This window comes from Engraulis encrasicolus, chromosome 20, assembly GCF_034702125.1.
Source record: "Engraulis encrasicolus isolate BLACKSEA-1 chromosome 20, IST_EnEncr_1.0, whole genome shotgun sequence".
NCBI lineage: Eukaryota > Metazoa > Chordata > Actinopteri > Clupeiformes > Engraulidae > Engraulis > Engraulis encrasicolus.
The window spans coordinates 23,446,990-23,464,918 of NC_085876.1; the positions used below are offsets into that span (position 1 = coordinate 23,446,990).

Sequence of the window (17,929 nt, forward strand, 5' to 3'; positions counted from 1 at the left end):
TTAATCAACTTATTTATTTCCCAGTTAGCTTCAAACCATCTTAACTTATCTATGACAATAGATACAATAAAATGAATAAACCAAAATAAAAGCAATCAAGAACATTTAATATCAGTGATCTCGATTCTATGACAGCAGCAGTTTTTACTCTCGCACAATGTGATGTGCTGTTCTCTACAAAGTCCAGTTCAATTCATTATGTTTATTTGATAAAGAAAGACATGGCCAAATCACATTAAGTATACCAGATGCAGTTGACAGGGCCCCCTAAATAAATGTATAACAAAACAAAAAATATAATAATCAATACACAGTGCAAAAGAAGCAAGAAGTAGGAGAAAAATAATAGTAATCCTAAAGTTGTCAAGATGTTCTCCCCTACCATCAGGGCTTCAACAGTGTCAGATGTTGTGTGTTTTAGTAATTGTCTGGGGACATCCCGCCCCATAATAAAAACAGGACTGCCTGTCCGCCACGCTGCCAAAACATTTTCGAACTGGCAGAACACACTGGTCTGATGACTGTGGCACCATTGAGTGACTCCAAGAATCACAAATCTCTGCTTGTTGGCATCGGCACATTGACACCTGGTAAGACCCAATAGGAAGTCAAAATAGTTCAGGCTTTAAATGAAGCGTCAGGTTGGTAGATAGTGGCATTGACTGTGTGTGTATGTGTGAATGTCTACATGTGTACTAGCTAGGCTGGGAAAACGGCAACTTAGGTGCTGGTTACACATATACAGATGTTTTTTAAATGCTGTTTTGACATGCATTCTGAAGCTGTTTACGTGAAAACAAGAGGCCAAACCCAATGCATTTTCGGTGGTTAATAACCATCTGTTTTTATATTTCAACACTTTGGGGACAATCTCAAAATTGTATTAGAGTTTCTCACAAGCTGTAATTGTTGTCAGTAGTAGGCAACCTGGAGTCATTAGTTGACAATCCACTGCTACATATTCCAAACAAATGACCTTTACCTGTTCAATTCAAACAGGCAATTATTCAACCAGACAATAAAACTGGTTGACAGAAGAAATGAAGAAATCAGATTAGTTGGCATACGTATCTGGCACTGGATTGCGACAGTTTGCTAGTCATGAAAGTGTATATGGACTGAAATGACTTTAGAAGCAGAAGCTGTTGTCATGAGGTTGTGTATCTTGATGTAGCTGTGCCAGAAGCATCCCCTGAGGATAGTTACTCATGAGCGGTTTGCAAAGTGGACATTTGGCCAAGGCTGAGCTTCAGACAGACTAACTGTCTAGAGGGATTTGACAAGGAACTGCGATGTTTAATTACTCCTGAGGGTTTCCTGATTACATCTGCAGTTTCTGCAGGACCGCAGTGTTTTTTTTGTCTAAAATGTTGCATATGTAAGTAGGCCTACTGTTTTTTGTTTGTTTTTTTGCATTATTCAGTGATGTCACAGTGTTGTGAAAACTGTTGTTTTGACAGTCCAATGTAGGATTTTTTGAGTTGTTTTGGGAGGGAAGTATTAAAGATCGCCTCTCAACGTAATTTAATTAATATTGCCGTGTTCCCAATTGTTATTGAATGTGTTACGCGTTGGTCCTGTTTTAAAAAACGTTCTGGTTGCTTTGTTTCAAGACGTTTTTGCAAGCTGGCAAGGTGGCTTGTGGAGAAACGAGAGAGTGTTCCGTGTTTCTCGTGGAAATGCGTCTCTGATTGGCTCACTCCTCCTGCTCTCAAAGAAACGCGTCTCTGATTGGCTCAGTCCTCCAGCCTTGGGAGAGAATGTAATGGCAAACAGAGTCGCCACTTCCCCTGGTGGTACTGCACTATAGGGGCGCCAGCGGAGGCGTGCAGGCTCCATTCAGGGCTGTGCTCTTTCGACAGCGACCCCTAGGCGAGCTGTAGGCACGGAGCAACCGGAGTGAGCAGGCTTTATGTATGAGGCTTTGGGCTGTGTGTGTACCTGAGAGTAGCAACCAGCTGATAGCTAAGCTAAGCTATGTTTCGGACCACCAGACGTTGCTTGTTTTGAAAACAAGCAGAAAAAAATTACTCGACATGTTTTTAGATAAATGGGTCGATATAAACCTTTGTGGGCAACGCCTTCTTTCGACGTGACGAAACACAGAAAGGCTTTCGTGATTCGCTCGTTTCTCTGCATTATTGATGTAAATTGGGAAACACCGGGAAACACAGCCAGGAGAGTTGACGCACCGCTATGAGAGCCTTGCAAGTGAGTTTAACTTGGGGTGACCGTCCGATCTTCGAAAGGAGTGAGTAAAACTGAGTTTTATCGGAAGTTGGCCTTTAAACGATACCAATTATAAGAAGTATCAAACAGTAAGAATATTGTACATTGGCTTTAATCAAGATTACTTTTCTAAAGTGGGAAAAGGGCCAATTTGTTACTTGATGTCTTAAATCAAAATTATTTAATGTCTTGCGCTTCAGTTCAAAAGGGGCCCTGTTGTAAATTTAACTAAATCAAATTAACAGAGAAATGAACAAACTGATTTGGTGTGTTAATCCCCTTTGCACCATCAGAGTAAAAGAGATATTGAGCCACATACAGTATGTAGAATTGTCTAATCCTTTATGCTCTGGTTTGTTGTTGGCGTGTGTTGCAGGGTGTTCCTCAAAGTAAAGATGATCATTTTCCTCCTCAGTAAGCAACACTCTACCTTGAAATATTGATGCATGTTGACTGGTGACGTGACATTTAACACATCTATTTGAATACCTTCTAACATTGATTATGATTATCTTTGCAGCTTTAATCTCTTTGAAAATGGCTGAAGGTCACGACTTGGTTGATCCACTCCCAGTTGAACAAACCCATGAGATCATGTTGGCAGTAGAGGTATGTGTATGTGACAGACTTGCTTTGGGTCCCTCTCAGTTCATATGAACATCACACATTAGATGTCTTCTACTGGAGTTAAAAAAATCCGGCTCAGAAATCTTCATGTGTGAAAAATGCATCTAAATTCAGAGGATTCTGTTGGGCCCAGGGCTCTCCCGTCTTAGTTGGTGGTGAGGGGCCTATTATGAACATGGCTGGTTGTATGGGGGGCCCCATCAGTGTTTTGCCCTGCGGCCCTGTGTGCAATTAGCCTGGTTCTCACCAGGCGGGGCACGGGCCGCCGAAGCTGCACACACACACCGTCTGGTGAAAACCAGGCTAGTGTGCAATTGTTCCGCCACTGATTCCGGTCATTTCAATTTCAGCTGGCTCCCTCACGCAGTTGATGTTTAAATGTAATCACGTGTTGAGCCAAAGAAATACATGCCAGGTCTTCATTTTTTTTTCAATGAAGTTTATCCACTTTTCTCTAAATGTCAGTCTGCCAGTCTAATGCAGCGTTATGTGTCTCAGTCCACCACCACTCTGTTAAGACAGGGCTACGGTCTAGATGACATCATATACAGCTACACTTCATACATGTACTTTTCTGTGCCATCTACATCGCTGCATCTCTTGAGCAGGGCTCAAGAAACTTCTGATAGATAGATAGATAGATAGATAGATAGATAGATAGATAGATCGATCGATTATGTATAACCTCCTCACGCATCAATACAATACAACAATATTCTACGTTGTGTACAATGCACATACTTAAATGTGTAGTACCCAGACTTTTTTCTCAACATAGTTTTATTTTTCATTGTTTGGTGAAAAATAAACTGATGTGTGAGGAGGTTATACATACTGTAATGTGAATGACATGAAAATGTATCTGTGACATGTATTACTGTACTCTATGAGGGGGACAAGAACCTTCCAGTGAAGACTGAATCTTGGAGTGACGTTAAACCTCTTCCCACTGAGGGAGACTTCCTCGAAGTCAGGGAAAGCACACCTACCCAGGTGGACACTGATAGTGATGCCAGGAGGACCACACCAAGAGAAAATACCCCTATGACACGTAGGTCCACTGCCATGCCACAGCTCCATGTACATAATGACTCTGTTGACTCTGATGTGACTCCAATGAAGGTGAACTGACACTTTTTTTCCTGATGCCATCGTCGTGTGTGTGTGCGTGTGCATGCGTGTGCACGTTTGTGTGCATATAAATCCAAGTCTACTCATAAAGTAAGTTCTGTATGAAATAATAAGTCTCATACTCTGTTTACATACATACACTGTTTACAGATGGTTATTTGCATGATGGGGATGAGGATACAGGATTCCCATATGAACCCAATAAAGAGCTCACCACCTCCAGTAGTCTGAACAACCCTGAAATATCCACCCCACTCCATCCCTCAAATGGAACAACTAGCACAAACGTAAGATATTGTTACTAAGAGCTTGTGTGGTTTCACTAGGCCTATATATTCCTTGGTTTGACATCAGTCATCCAGGTGCCTGATTGCTTGTGATATCCAGATAATATCAATCTAAGGTGGCTTTAGTTCATGAATTGGTTACCATCTGTATGTAGTTTGTACGCTCGACTTTTACCAGCAATACTTCCTCCATAATGTTTTTGTCTCTGTTATTTTCCTCTTCTCCAGGCTGTGGTTTGTAAGACATTTAAATGTGTTGGCGTGTTCTGCTTCAGAGATGCCCAGGCCAGAGTGGAGGCTTGCGATGGGAACCAGAAGTTCTGTGAGGTGAGATCATTGCCAACACACAGTAGCCTCGTTTACATGAGACGGTTAATTCAGGATTTAATTCTGAATAAAACATGATTTCCACTTTGAAAACACAATGTACACAATATAATGTAAAGGATAATGTTCCGCTATTGGTTCGTAACCATTCATTTTGTGGTCATGCGTGGAATCTCTTCACTGTGGCTGATTTTAAAACAATTATGCAAAGACGAGTTGGTGAAAATTCCTGAACAGTGATGTGAAAGACTCTTTGCCACTTTTTGGGAAAATTTGACTAACATTGTTGATGCTGTGGGTGGTACAACAAGTTAATAGGTTGAAGGGGCAATTACTTTTTCACATGAGGTGTTGTAGGTTCAGATAGCTTTTTTTCCCCCTTAATAAATGAAATTGGCAATTAAAACATGCTTTTGTGTTGACTTGGAAGTTGTCTCTAATTACAGTACCATTTCAATTTTCTTGATCTGAAATAATAAGAGTGACAAATGTGCAATAAAAGCTAAGAAATAAGTAAGGGGGAAAATACTTTTGCACAGCGCTGTATTTGTGCATTTGTGGCTGCTGCTGGACAATTTTCTGGGTTTCAGCTGAAGCGGACCTATCGGCAGTTGACGTGGGTGGACAACCGAGTCACCTGGAGGGCCGGCTGTGTCTCAGACTGCCGTCACGCCGCCCCATGCTCCTCACCGTACCGCTACAACTGCCACCAGGAGTGCTGCCGAGCCGACCACATCACTTCCTGTCTCAGGCTGGACGGCTTCCTGCGCATGGCTGAATCGTATGGCATTTCTGTGACGCCGTCAACTTCACTGGTGCTGATGCTGGTGCTGATACCACTGGAGTCGTCAGGTGGCTCTGTTATGCCATCCTCCATGTGCCTGTTGCTGAGGATGCTGATGCGGTTGCCAGGTGTATCAGTCATGTCAGCCTCCCTGGTGCTGATGCTGATGATGTTGTTGCTTAGCAGCCTGTCATGTCAGCCTCCCTGGTGCTGGTGCTGATGCTGATGATGTCGTTGCTTAGCAGCCCGTCTCTAGCTTTTGTAATGGTCTCTGTAGCTTTAATCCAACACTGTTGATCCACCAGTCCAGTCATATGAACATTGCATCGCAACACCAAGCGCTACACTACACTTTAAGAATGCATTTTCTGTACACTGGCGCGTGTGTGTGTGTGTGTGTGTGTGTGTGTGTGTGTGTGTGTGTGTGTGTGTGTGTGTGTGTGTGTGTGTGTGTGTGTGTGTGTGTGTGTGTCCGTTTGAGAGAGAGAGAGAGAGAATATAACGTAACCTGCTGTTCTATTCCTCATACATTACTGTTGTTGGTACTGTTGATGTTTTTATGGTTATTATAGCACTCAACATTAAAATGTGTTTTACACAGGCTTAGACAATGTTGTGAGGGTTATCCACCAAAGGGTGGAGCCAGCCACTATCTCAGTGATGTCCATAATAACTCAAAGAAAAATGCAAAAATAAAATTGTTGTTTTGCGTCAAACTAAATTCTGCCAAAATATCTGATGCTTTATTTGTGGTGTGATGTGGTGGCACACCACGTGACGAAATTCAAAAGGAGACGTAGTAAAAAGGGGAGGAGAGACCAAAGGACGAGGAAATCCGCCATCTTCTTGAGGTCTACTTTCGTGGTGAGTAAAAGTGCAACGTAGATTACACAACGAAGATGGCGTGCAACGCGCGAATCTAAATTGTTGATTTCATGCTTACCTAAAACGTTACAAAATAACTGGAAAAAATGGGTTAGTTCTGTTCGACTATGGTCTTGTGGTCGAGGGCACCTCTACTGCTAGTCACACCGCACGGCTAGCGTGAAAAAGGTGTCTTATCTACGAAGGAGTCAATAATTCAATTACACGCACACCTTCTGTTAAAACGTTCACATTCATTTTAGTGACTTCGAAATTAAAGACTAGATTAGGGATTGAATGTCCTTCACATAGATGGTCGTAAACAAAGTGAGACTAGTCTGCTTATGTTTGATGCGCGTGCGTGGTCTGATCATTCTATTTTGCGTGGAGCATGATGCAGCTGACTGCAGTCACAGAAAACATTGCTACATTTTCATCTGAATGTCGACTTTGTAACATTTTCGTAACAGACAGAATCAAATTCGCTTGGGTTGATAAGTTGTTCCAAATTAGGTTAATTTCACATCAGTAGCCTAACTATAACAGGCAGATCTCAAAGTACTAGGCCTACTGTATTGGTATAGTGAGGAGTGAAGCAGAATAGCACACACTACATAAATCTATATCCATAGCACCCTAGGCTCCCCATGCCATCCGTGAACTCGCGTCAGCTTACGTTTCCCTCCACAGTACTTCTGTACAAATGAAATTGGCACAAGGGAAGAGACCAGGCCATGGCATGCCATAAGCCTACCATATACCACACATGTCCACATGCACGAAACAGCTTGATGCATGCATAGCATAGGCCTATTGTAGGCTTAACTGCTGGCCAGGACAAAATTAAGCCTTTAGGGGAAGGAGGTGGTGGTGTGAGGGTTCAGTTTGACTTTGCCCTCTTGACACATATGGTGGTCATTGAAGATGTAAGGTTACTGTGTGGTGTAAAATCAAAATTGGAGCATTAAAGGACATAGAACGTCAGTAGGCCTATGTGTGGTGCGGGGTGATCTTGGGCTAACTAGTCTGCAACATTCCAAAGTAGACCATTTGAACGTTTTTGGTGAGAAACAATGCAAATGGTAGTGGATGGGGCATTCAAAAAATACCAAAGACATCGAATATGTTTACACCCCTAAACAAGTTCGGAAAAAACACACTTGCTTAACCATTGGCATAACCAATGTCTCTCAGTGTTCCCACTGGTTGTCGAATCCCTGGAATATCATGGAAATTCAACAGAGGTGTTTCCAGTCTAGACAATTTAGCATGTACAGTCAGGAATATCACAGAATTTTAAAAGTACTGTATCATTTTTTGTTTTGTCTAATGGCGATTTGACAGACAGGCTATCACAGCTTGTTGACAACAGAGCTAACAATCTTGTCAATATTTTGGGCATTTAGTTCTATGGGAAGCCAATGAAAATTTTGTTTTCTGGTCAGGGAAAGTCATGGTCTGGTCTTAGCAGTCAAACACAGAGAGAAGTTTGTAGGTCTGCACATCATTTCCTGTCCTATGTCTTGCTAGATGCCTAGGCACAGACTGGAATGGAATGGAATGCCACTCTGTCTCTGCACTGCTCAATGTTATTTAATGTAGTGACACACCGTGCCCCTGTCTGACCTGCCCTGTGCACTGCTAGATTCAGAGGCAGTAATATAATGTAAATGTCACACTGTGTGTTCCTCCTAGATGCCGAGACACTGCTCAGCTGCCGGTTGCAAGTCCCGTGACACCCGAGACTCCCGCAAGGCCGGCGTCACCTTCCACAGGTGAGGCCCATCGCCAACACTGGCTGACCGCCTGGCAAGAGATGATTGCACAGATTGCATTGGTTAAATCTGTGGCAACTGAACTGCGCAGCGCACATGTGCACTGAAAAATTACAACACTTTCTGATTGGTAATTTCTAATTTGTCATGTGTGCAAACTGCATATTATCACATCATCCCTGTTTGCTCTTCTTGTTTAATACAGTGTAACATTGTTTTACGATGGTAATAACGGAACTTCAAAACAAAATGTGTGAAGATGCAGTATACCGTAATTGAGTTTTTGTCCTGTACTGAGCCCAAGGAAAATTATCAAAGTGTACAGAAAACGGATGGATACTTAACTGCCAGGATACACTGATTAGGGTCTTGACACAGGTTTCTTCTCTACAGCTCTTTTTCTCCTATTTGCCCTTTTTTTCTGAGGAAGTCTTTTTTCCCTATCTGTTTTCTTTTGGGGACTTCCTTTTAGCACAGCACGTTTGATTGGTCACGATGAATGAAGTTTATCAGTATACGGTTAAAAAAAAAAACATCTTGGAATCTTGTAATAAATCCCCTCATCTACATTCTTTTCCCCATGTTCCTGTTGTTGCTAGGTTGCCAAAAAGAGAGAACCCGAGGAGGGCCCTCTGGATCTTGAACTCAAAGCGCACTGGGCCTCAGGGCCACGGCCCCTGGGACCCTCAGAGCGATTTCATATACTTCTGCTCCAAGCACTTCACTGCAGAGAGCTTCGAGCTCTCAGGAGTCAGGTGCGATCCTCCATGAGTCAAATCAACCAGGGTGACAATTATTACTGGCCACAGCTAAGTTTTAGCAGCATTTGGCTGGTTGGCAGGCCAGACAGATTCCAATGTCAACCTCTGCTTGCAATGCAACTGTTGGTTTCTTTATATTATATGTATATACTGTATTTTAATATATTTGTATTTTTCTTTATATTTTCAGTGGCTATCGGAGGCTGAAAGACGATGCGTTGCCCACAGTATTTGAGGCCTCGGGCCAGAAGGGAAGAGCAGGGAAAAGGGTCACGCGGGGACGGCCAAATCAAGGAGACACGGGCAAACCAGCCAGGTAACTAGCAGACTCATAAACTGTTTTCAGGCTAGCCAGAAAGGTGCTGGTGCCAACTCCCGCACTTAAACTAAGCTAAGGAACTCAGAACTGAAGTGCAAATGACTCTGTTATTTTCTGAACTAAACTGTGAATGACCCGCATTGCTGAGTTATGTAGTTTACAGTGAATTGGGCGCTTTTAATTAAAGTCAGTAAAGTGTGTTTTGAGGCATTTGGAAAAATGGTCCAGTTTCTATTCACTGTAATTGAAAACACCGCACCCCACACAACTCCAAAATCTCACACATAAACTAATCCCACTCCCATTGTTATGATTCCCTTTTCTTTTCCAGGTCCAAAGCTGCTCCTCAGAAAACCGTCCCTGATGGGCATGGCGAGCAGCAAACCACTTCAGATAACGAGAATGGGATTGGTGAAGAAGCAAGCTGCACAACAGAGGCAGCCAATGGGACGACAGCACACAACTCAGAGGCGTGGGCAGGCCCTGTCGCTGCCCCTCCTCCTTCTCAAACCTCATTGGACACTTCAGCCGTCCATCTACAAGTCCCCCAACCTGCCTGCGACGCGGACCCCAACCCGGAAAAAAACGCCGACCAGGAACCTCAGCCTCCCGCGTCTCCGCCCCGGCCGCCGTCCCCGTCCCGCTATATGCGGCGTCTTCCCCCGCCGCCGGGCTTCTACCTGCCCAAGGAGCACAGCTACGCTCAGCTCTGCCCCCTGGTGTGGAGGAAGCAGTACGACCGCGCCATCGACAACCTGGAGAAGGCGCTCCGTTTGCTGAGCGCGGCGCGTAGACGGGAGAACCGGCTGCGGCAGGCCCTCTCACGCCTGCAGGAGAGCCGGCTCAAGAACACGCTGTCCAGGCTGCGGGATGGAGGAGGCGGAGGCGGAGGGGTGCGAGGGAAGGAGGCCAGGGGAGGAGGCAGCAAGGGGAGGCTCTCCAACACCTCCACAGGTGAAAACCAGAGCCATACAGAGGGGAGAGTTACGCAATTGGAGGACCAGGAATTAAATGGCAGCTCCGCCTTTCAGCGAGATAAGGGTGTTCCTAAAGCGGCTGTCTTTCCATAGACTCAACATAGAACCACCACATTAACAGCCAAAAATAAGGACTAACGAACTATACTGCGGGGTAATCACCACAAATATGTAAACCAACAACTGTCTCGGTGGTGATAATCACAACAGTTTACCATCTGTGATGTTTATCTGAAGTTATTACTATGAACAGCAAGTCTTGTCATATTCCCTGCATTGCATTTGCTATGTGCTACGCCCACTGCTAGGAACTAACATTCGCAACGCTGAGCAGTACTGAGAAGCTAAAACGGCTAATTTTGCTAAAGAGGAAGTCGGCCTAAGCACACGGCGGAGATTGCCCGACTCTCCCCTCTGTATGGCTCTGGTGAAAACATAATTACAAACTATGGTAGCATGGTACAGTAAGGTGATGGTGTGGAAAACAGAACGTTGAAGTGTGTGCGTGCGTGCGTGTGTTTATGCATGTTATCAAAGTAGTTTACTGTATGTATAGTGCAACCTTTTGTCCTGTTGTCAGTTCAGTTTATACTGCATTTTGGTAAGCATTTTAAAAGAAAAACAAAATCTGCTCCTACTGTTGTGAAACTACTCTACATTTGGGGGCTATTCCAAACGTCATCTGGTGGTAGTTGTATATTCACAATTAAATCATTGTTTTTTTACTTCTTTCTAATCTATTGTTTCCAGGTGTGGAGAGCAGTGAGCTGGAGGGAGCAACGGCAGAGGCAGCCGAGGACCTGGATACAGTGGTGGGTGAGGACTCTGGTAGCTGGAGAGGAGGAGGGGGACAGGGTCAGGGGCGAGGGACGAGAGGCGCAGGAGGGGAGGACGATGACGGCTGCTGCTTCTACTGCGGACGAGGGAGGGGTGACGACGAGGGGCCCAGGGACAGACAAGGCGGGTCCAAGAGGGACGGCAGACGGAGAAGATTGGCAGCCAAGCGGCGTCGAGACAGAACATGGGACGATATCACGGATGATGGAGGAGGAGGAGGAGGAGGAGGAGATGTTCCTTCAAAGGAGTGTTACTTCTACTACTGCCAAACACCAGAGGCTGAAGAAGACATGCAACTGGTTACTACCATGGAGCTTCCACATCCTCAGCCCGACAAGCCGAGTGAGGCTAGCTTGCGTTTCATCGCCAACGCGTCCACTAGCCGACCTCTACCACTGGTGCACCAGCAAACCGCCCAGAGCTGCGTACAGAAGATGCACCACGTGGCAGGGGCGGCTTTTCAACCCACCGTGCGGGACTCTACAGTGCGGGACTCAGGCAGTAGCGCTTCATTCCAGCTAATCCAGTCCGGTTCTTCCGTACCACCACAGGGGCAGCAGATGCTTCTGGCCGATGTGGTTTCCAGTGAAGGGCAACCTGATTCCAGTCAGCAACAACAACAACAGGTGTATTGGCTACAGGACGATGGAGAGGGAAACCTGTTGCTTGTGGCAACACCCGCCTCCACGGAGGACGGAGATGGGACTCCAGCCACGGGTCTGGGTGAGGACGTGGACACCCAGACCATCTTCGTGTCGGATGTGGGCTTTCAGAGTGGCATGCTGGGTGTGGCGGACATGGAGGGGTCGCGAGCTGAGGGCGAGGTTGTGTGCATGAGGGTTGGAGGTGGTAGTGGTGGTGGTGATGGTGGTGGGCTGAATGACAGACTAGCGGGCTTCCACACAAACATCAGGGGCGCAGTCCTCAGCGGAGATGTGAGGGAGAAACTCAAAGAACATTTGGAGGGTTTTCAGCTACAGTTGAGCAATGAATTCATTGACTAAATAAAAAAGACTGTATGTACATAAACTGTACTGACGTTTGTAGACTTTTTGGGTTTGGACTTAAGATGGTCCTAATGAGATTGTCAAGAGTCACTCTGTGTTGTTATTTTTGTATGCTACAAAAAATGTTGGAGCTGTGAATTCATGTTCATATTTAGTGGATAGCTACTGCATAAATATTGCGGATACTCACGGTACATAGTAACTCTACCATTTCTTACATACTATTAAATTTTCAAGTTTTATTTGATGACTTGATTTCTGTGATTCTTTCTGTTGAATTCTTATGTTTTGATTTTGTACTGCATTATAAAAACCTAGTATTACTGTAGCATAACATCAGTATCACAGCAGTTTTGAGCTGCAAAATCAATGGAGGCTGCAAAAATGCTGCATTTACAGTAATTTGGACACAAAAACATGGTACACCTACACCCCCAAACCTTGGAAGAATAGGAAGGGCCCGATGAAGCAATTATTCATAATATGATGGGAGACATGCACATGATGGGAGAAGTGATCACCTCAGGCGCTAGTATTTGTTTCTGACGTATTGCTTCTTAGAGAGGTGTGGTAACTGGAATCACAGTTGTCCACAGGCATGACTATGTTGAAGTGTAGCCTACCCTCCTATCCAGTAGATGGCAAGTCATGTATGCATTTGTTTTGAAATACCACTTCCGTTGGACTGCAGTATCTTCCGCTGACCACTATGGTTACATTGGCGCCGTGATACGCACAATTGTCGTTTCATTGAATCACTTTTTGAACAAGCAGAGGAGAAATTAAATAAATCCCCTGCCATCATGAAACTCGTTAGGTAAGTTAATGCAAGTGTATGTTACGGTGTATACTTTGAGCTACACAAAAACATCGTCCTTGTGCAAGGATGGCTATAGATTAATTGTAGCTCTCCTGCTAACCCCTGTAACTACGCCGAAGGAGGCGGGAAGATCATGGCTTGTTTCATTGTAAACTTACTTGGTAAATGAATACAAACTGGTTCAATATTCCCAAGGCATTGAGTAGGATCAGTGTTAAAAAGTAACTAATATCGAGGAAACAATAACCTGCATTGGGAAGGCTACAATTGTAGCAAGCCATAGCAGCATAAATGATCACAAACATTGTAGTATTGTAATAGTGACTGATTTAATGCAAGTGTACCGGTACATTCTTCTCATTCGTACCGACAGTTTGTATTCCAGGCACAAGTTTTGCACATACCAGTATTGTAGCTTTACCTGTAGACCTACAGTCATTGTGATGCATTGCCTGAGGAACGGTGAAGTATTTTTCTAGGCAATCCATGGTGCACTATTTACTTTTCACAGTGTACTTTTGCTTGAACATCAACATGTACTTTGTGCTCTTTTGTTATTTAGATTTTTGATGAAGTTGAGCCATGAAACGGTCACAATTGAACTGAAGAATGGAACCCAAGTACACGGCACAATAACAGGTACAACATGAACTTGATATGTTTTTTTCCCCAGGTTACATTCACCTGTCCTTATAACTCATCATTGTACCTCGGTGTGGTGTGCACTAGTGTAGCATGTGTTCATATGTTTTTATTTTAAAAAGGGGGTGAAACATTAAAGAGAAATGTAATGCTTCGCCTGTATGTCCTACTCCATAGGGATCAATAAAGTGTATCATTATCATCATCATAGAGCTTTTCAACTGATTAGTGGCATAAGCTTCCCTCTCCTCCTCTGCACTCTTGGTGATCGGTTCCATGAGTGTTTCTGAGCATTACTGCCAAATGTTGTGTAGCCTATAGACAGACAGCATCTACTAGGGTCAAGGTAATTGCACTTGGTCAACAAGCCTGAAGCGTATCCTGATTTCAATGTATGAACAGTGAAAGTACCTATGTAGATTGGTTCTTTAAAGCAGCCACAATTGTAAAGGAATGTGATGGTAAATGAGCGTGGTGGTGGATGGTGTTGCATAGATGGTTGTTTTACTGAGGCATTTCTGTGGAAGTTATACACCAGCTTTCTTCAGTCTTCTTCTGCACATTTCAATTGTACAATTGCTTCCTTGTCCAAAGCAGTTTTAAATTGTAAACAGCTGGACGACTTTTGAATCTTAAGAAGATGTGGAGCTGGGGGGGGCGGGGGGGCGCTGCACCGCTAAGCCCCCCACATTTGGGCTTGCGGCCCTACACTGTGGCTGGATCTCAAATGGCGCACTTGTGCACTTCGGGCACTATGTTTCAGTGCATAACTAATACGGCATACGCACTGAAACATGAACACTAAAGTGCACAAGTGCACCATTTGAGATTCAGTCTGTGTGTCTCTCCTGCTCATTTCCTGTCTCCTCTCACACTGTCCTGTCATAATAAAGACCCAAATTGCCCCCAAAAATCATACTTAAAAATGATGTGAGAATGAGACCTACTTGCTTTATCATCCTGTCCCTTCCTGCCTTTCCTGCTCAGGTGTGGACGTGAGCATGAACACGCACCTGAAAGCCGTCAAGATGACCCTGAAGAACAGGGAGCCCTCGCAGCTGGAGTCGCTGAGCATACGCGGCAACAACATCCGATACTTCATCCTGCCAGACAGCCTTCCTCTCGACACACTGCTGGTGGACATTGAGCCCAAAGTCAAGGCCAAGAAGAGGGAAGCTGGTGAGGATTTGTTTTTGTTTTTGTCTGATTTGTTTTTTTAATTATTTGTTTGGGAGGACTGCCTAACGGATGGCGAAGGTGGCCTGTGCGCATTGGAACGTTTTTCAGAGCTAGACGCAACTTCCCCCCCAACCAAAAGATATCCCGGAGTACTTCTGATATCTGGGGGCAGCATCCAACTACACATGTCAAGTTCAAGTATCATGTCTCTAGCTTGTTGCTGATTGGAGAAGAACTACATGTTCTGCATTGATGTAGTTTTAATTCCAGACTCGAGCTGTAATAACATTGTTGTGCAACTGGAAGCCAGTGTTTCCCAACCTTTTTTGTCTTGAGCACCCCCTAATCATTTTCGTTGTGCCATGAGTACCCCCCAAGTCAAATTCTATATCGCTTTCTCTGTCCCAATGTAACTAAGCCCCATACATTTGTTAAGAATACATTTTTCCAAGTACCCCCTGCAGTGTGCTCGCGTACCCCTAGTGGTACATGTACCCCTGGTTGGGAAACACTGCTCTAAGCTGTCCTGTGGTTCCTGTCCCTCTAAGGTCTGAGCCACTGTTAATCTAGATTTATGCTTCGGACGCATAGAATCTGCGTCCGTCCGTTTTCTTATGCGAGTCCACGCCCCCTCTCAGAGGCTCTGCGCCCGTCTTCGAGCGCCTCGAAAAAATTCTAACTATCCGTCGGACGGACGCGGAGTACGCAGACAAAAAGGCGCTATGATTGGTCGTCTCGCTACTTCCTTGTTCTGTTCTTGTGGCAGCGCAATGCCAGTAGTTTGCGAGAGCAGAGCTGTATTCTGTTAAAAACTTTATTAATGCCTTGTGTGTAAATGTGTGTAAATACACGAAGCTACAAGCTAAGTAACAAACAATGCATCAGTTGAACACTCGTGGCACAATGCCTGCGGTTTTACTTCCGTTCCTCCACCGAATGTAAACACACATCGGCAGAATCAACTGTCTTTACATGCTTGCATTTTCTGCTCGTGAAAACAGACTGGGTATGTCAAATAATGATACCAGTGCATTGCCTTTGCGATTTGTGTGAAAATACCTAGCTAACCGTGATAGAAAGCAACATTGCTTAATAATGACCGCAGTGCTTACAATGTAGTGAAAGTAGCCTAATCGCGCAATTTCAAATGTGGCTCGCGACGAGACCTCGGACCTCGCAGAACTCGCAGATGCATGAATACAATGTTGGTTCGTGGCCACTCCCACGCGAGTTTTGACGAGCGCAGTTGCAGAAGTCTAATCTGACCTTTACACGCTAACTGGCTTCTCCAACACTTGGTTATCCAGATATCAGAACCCCTAGTGGTCAGAACAAAGAATATGTCACAATGACTTTCAGTTAGTTCTGACCAATCACCTTGGTTTTCACATTTGAAAGTGAAAGCTGAAATGAAAGTGAAAGCCCATCTGGGAAACTCCAACTCCCATTGTCATTGTGACACAGCACACAAGTGAACACTACACACCACAAAATTGCATTTATGCCTCACCCATGCAAAGGGGAAGCCCCCAATGGTGCCCCGAAAGGGAGCAGTGCGGCAGGATGCCAGGGTACCTCAGTCATGGAAGAGGAGTTGAACCAGCTACCTTTGGGCTACAGGTCTAAGGCCCTAACCACTTACCCATGACTACCCTTTGGGGTCACCAGACATCTTTTCATACTGGAAAAAATTTGTCTGTTGGCTCCTGACTCGCGAGTTTGGTCTGACTATGGCTGCACCCCCATATCCCTCACTTAAGTGCTTTTGAGCAAGGCGCATAACCTCACATTGTTCCAGGGACTGTAATCAATACCTTGTAGTACCTACATGACAAAGTGGCTTTGGTGTTCGGTGAATGTAATGTAATATTTTGTGCCTGTCCACAGTGGTCTAGAGAGACCGTTACCATCACACTTTACTGTAGAGGTAGAACATTACACTAGCCTGACTATTATCGACTTTCAAATCTTGATGAGACTTGGTCTGACCAAGAGCATAACAATTAACATATCCCAAACGGCCTCCCTTGGTTTGCTAATGGTTGTTTGCTTCCCAACAAAGTGGGAGGAGTTCCCGATTTTTCAGGGGCTCAGAAAGTACTCGCATTGCTCTTGACCTGACTAGTAGCAACGCTGAAGGTGTTGCGTCACTAGGAGGGCACGGCCTGGCTGATCTCGCCCCCTTGTTGACGGCAATCCTGGCAGCCATCACTTAGGGGTAGAACTGAGCAATGTAAATTAATGGAGGAGGGGCCTCACCACAGTCAAAAAATGGCTTACTATTGTGAACATTTCCATTGACACGCTATACAAGGACAAAAGTTGAAGTGTGCTGCTAAATATCTACCTAACTAATATGAACTGATTTTTACATGTATTTTATCGATTTTAAATCAGGTCCTTTGTTAATGTGTCACTTCATATTCACACATAGCCAGGCCGTGCCCTCCTAGTGACGCAACACTTTCAAAGTCGATGATAACCAGGCTATCTCACAGTTTTGAGGCAATTTTTTGACAGTGGTGGGTGCATTCTCCATTGATTTGCATTGACTGAAGACTACAGTTCTACCTACACAAGATTTTCCAGTGTTGTCGCAAATTGCTGTCACCACTAGACTAATGTTGTATCTCTATGCACTTTACCTAAATGACAAAGTTGCTTTGGATAAAATGTCTGCCAAACTTAATGTAATGTTTTTTTTGTTTTTTTGTTTTTTAGCTGCGGTGGCCAGCCGTGGACGAGGTCGCGGAAGAGGAAGAGGCAGAGGAAGAGGACGCGGCAGAGGCGGACCCAGGAGATGATCTGTCACGCCTCGCTCTGTGTTTTTGGATGTTAAGGACTTTTGTTTGTACAGATCTTTTGGAGGGTTTTTTTGTTGACTACTTCTGAGGTTGCTTTCCCTGTTTTTGTCTGCTCATATTTTGTTTTGGCATAATTTTTTTGTAAATTAAAACCATGTCTTAGGTAAAAACTGATGATTTCTCTGTTTGTTTGTGACACAAAATAGAATGAACTAATGTACTTGTCTATGCTACATAATCAGGTATAGCATCCAGTGCAATAGACGTGCACTTGTTCGGGGTAAGATACCATCCCAGATGGTTCTCAGAGGCAGAATCAACAAGTGTCTTTCGAATGCCTTTGTATATAACCAGTTGAGCCACTAATTCTGATTATGCTTGTTCCCTTTTTCTGTTGATTGGGCCTGATTTCTCAGGGAAAGGACCATTGCAGGAGTGGCAGGTTTGCTAGACTGACTTTGCTAGTAGAATCCTTTGCCCTGTCACAGCCATATTGGGCAACTTGAAGCTATTTCATGTTTTTAAAGGAATCTGAAGACGACTTTAGTGGTTGAAACAC

General features: G+C 44.4%; 2 protein-coding genes across 4 annotated transcripts; both read left to right on the plus strand.

The window, feature by feature from the left end:
- Nucleotides 1-3,641: 3,641 nt before the first annotated feature.
- thap7 (THAP domain containing 7) lies at nucleotides 3,642-12,172 on the plus strand. Of its 2 annotated transcripts, XM_063185625.1 has the most exons (9): nucleotides 3,642-3,907; nucleotides 4,138-4,274; nucleotides 4,503-4,601; nucleotides 5,192-6,249; nucleotides 7,945-8,024; nucleotides 8,624-8,779; nucleotides 8,976-9,101; nucleotides 9,436-10,058; nucleotides 10,832-12,172. In XM_063185625.1, exons 4-9 carry the CDS (start codon nucleotides 6,124-6,126, stop codon nucleotides 11,920-11,922), a joined length of 2,202 nt encoding a protein of 733 aa, XP_063041695.1. In that variant the 5' UTR covers nucleotides 3,642-3,907; nucleotides 4,138-4,274; nucleotides 4,503-4,601; nucleotides 5,192-6,123; the 3' UTR covers nucleotides 11,923-12,172. The 2 variants fall into 2 exon arrangements, with proteins under 2 accessions (XP_063041695.1, XP_063041696.1); XM_063185626.1 differs by lacking the exons at nucleotides 3,642-3,907; nucleotides 4,138-4,274; nucleotides 4,503-4,601; nucleotides 5,192-6,249 and adding an exon at nucleotides 6,286-6,360.
- A 438-nt stretch (nucleotides 12,173-12,610) lies between these two features.
- On the plus strand, nucleotides 12,611-17,544 carry snrpd1 (small nuclear ribonucleoprotein D1 polypeptide). 2 transcript variants are annotated; one of them, XM_063184837.1, is made up of 4 exons: nucleotides 12,611-12,742; nucleotides 13,308-13,384; nucleotides 14,375-14,566; nucleotides 17,288-17,544. In XM_063184837.1, exons 1-4 carry the CDS (start codon nucleotides 12,729-12,731, stop codon nucleotides 17,368-17,370), a joined length of 366 nt encoding a protein of 121 aa, XP_063040907.1. In that variant the 5' UTR covers nucleotides 12,611-12,728; the 3' UTR covers nucleotides 17,371-17,544. The 2 variants fall into 2 exon arrangements, with proteins under 2 accessions (XP_063040907.1, XP_063040908.1); XM_063184838.1 differs by lacking the exon at nucleotides 12,611-12,742 and adding an exon at nucleotides 12,822-12,906.
- The last annotated feature ends 385 nt before the right edge of the window (nucleotides 17,545-17,929 follow it).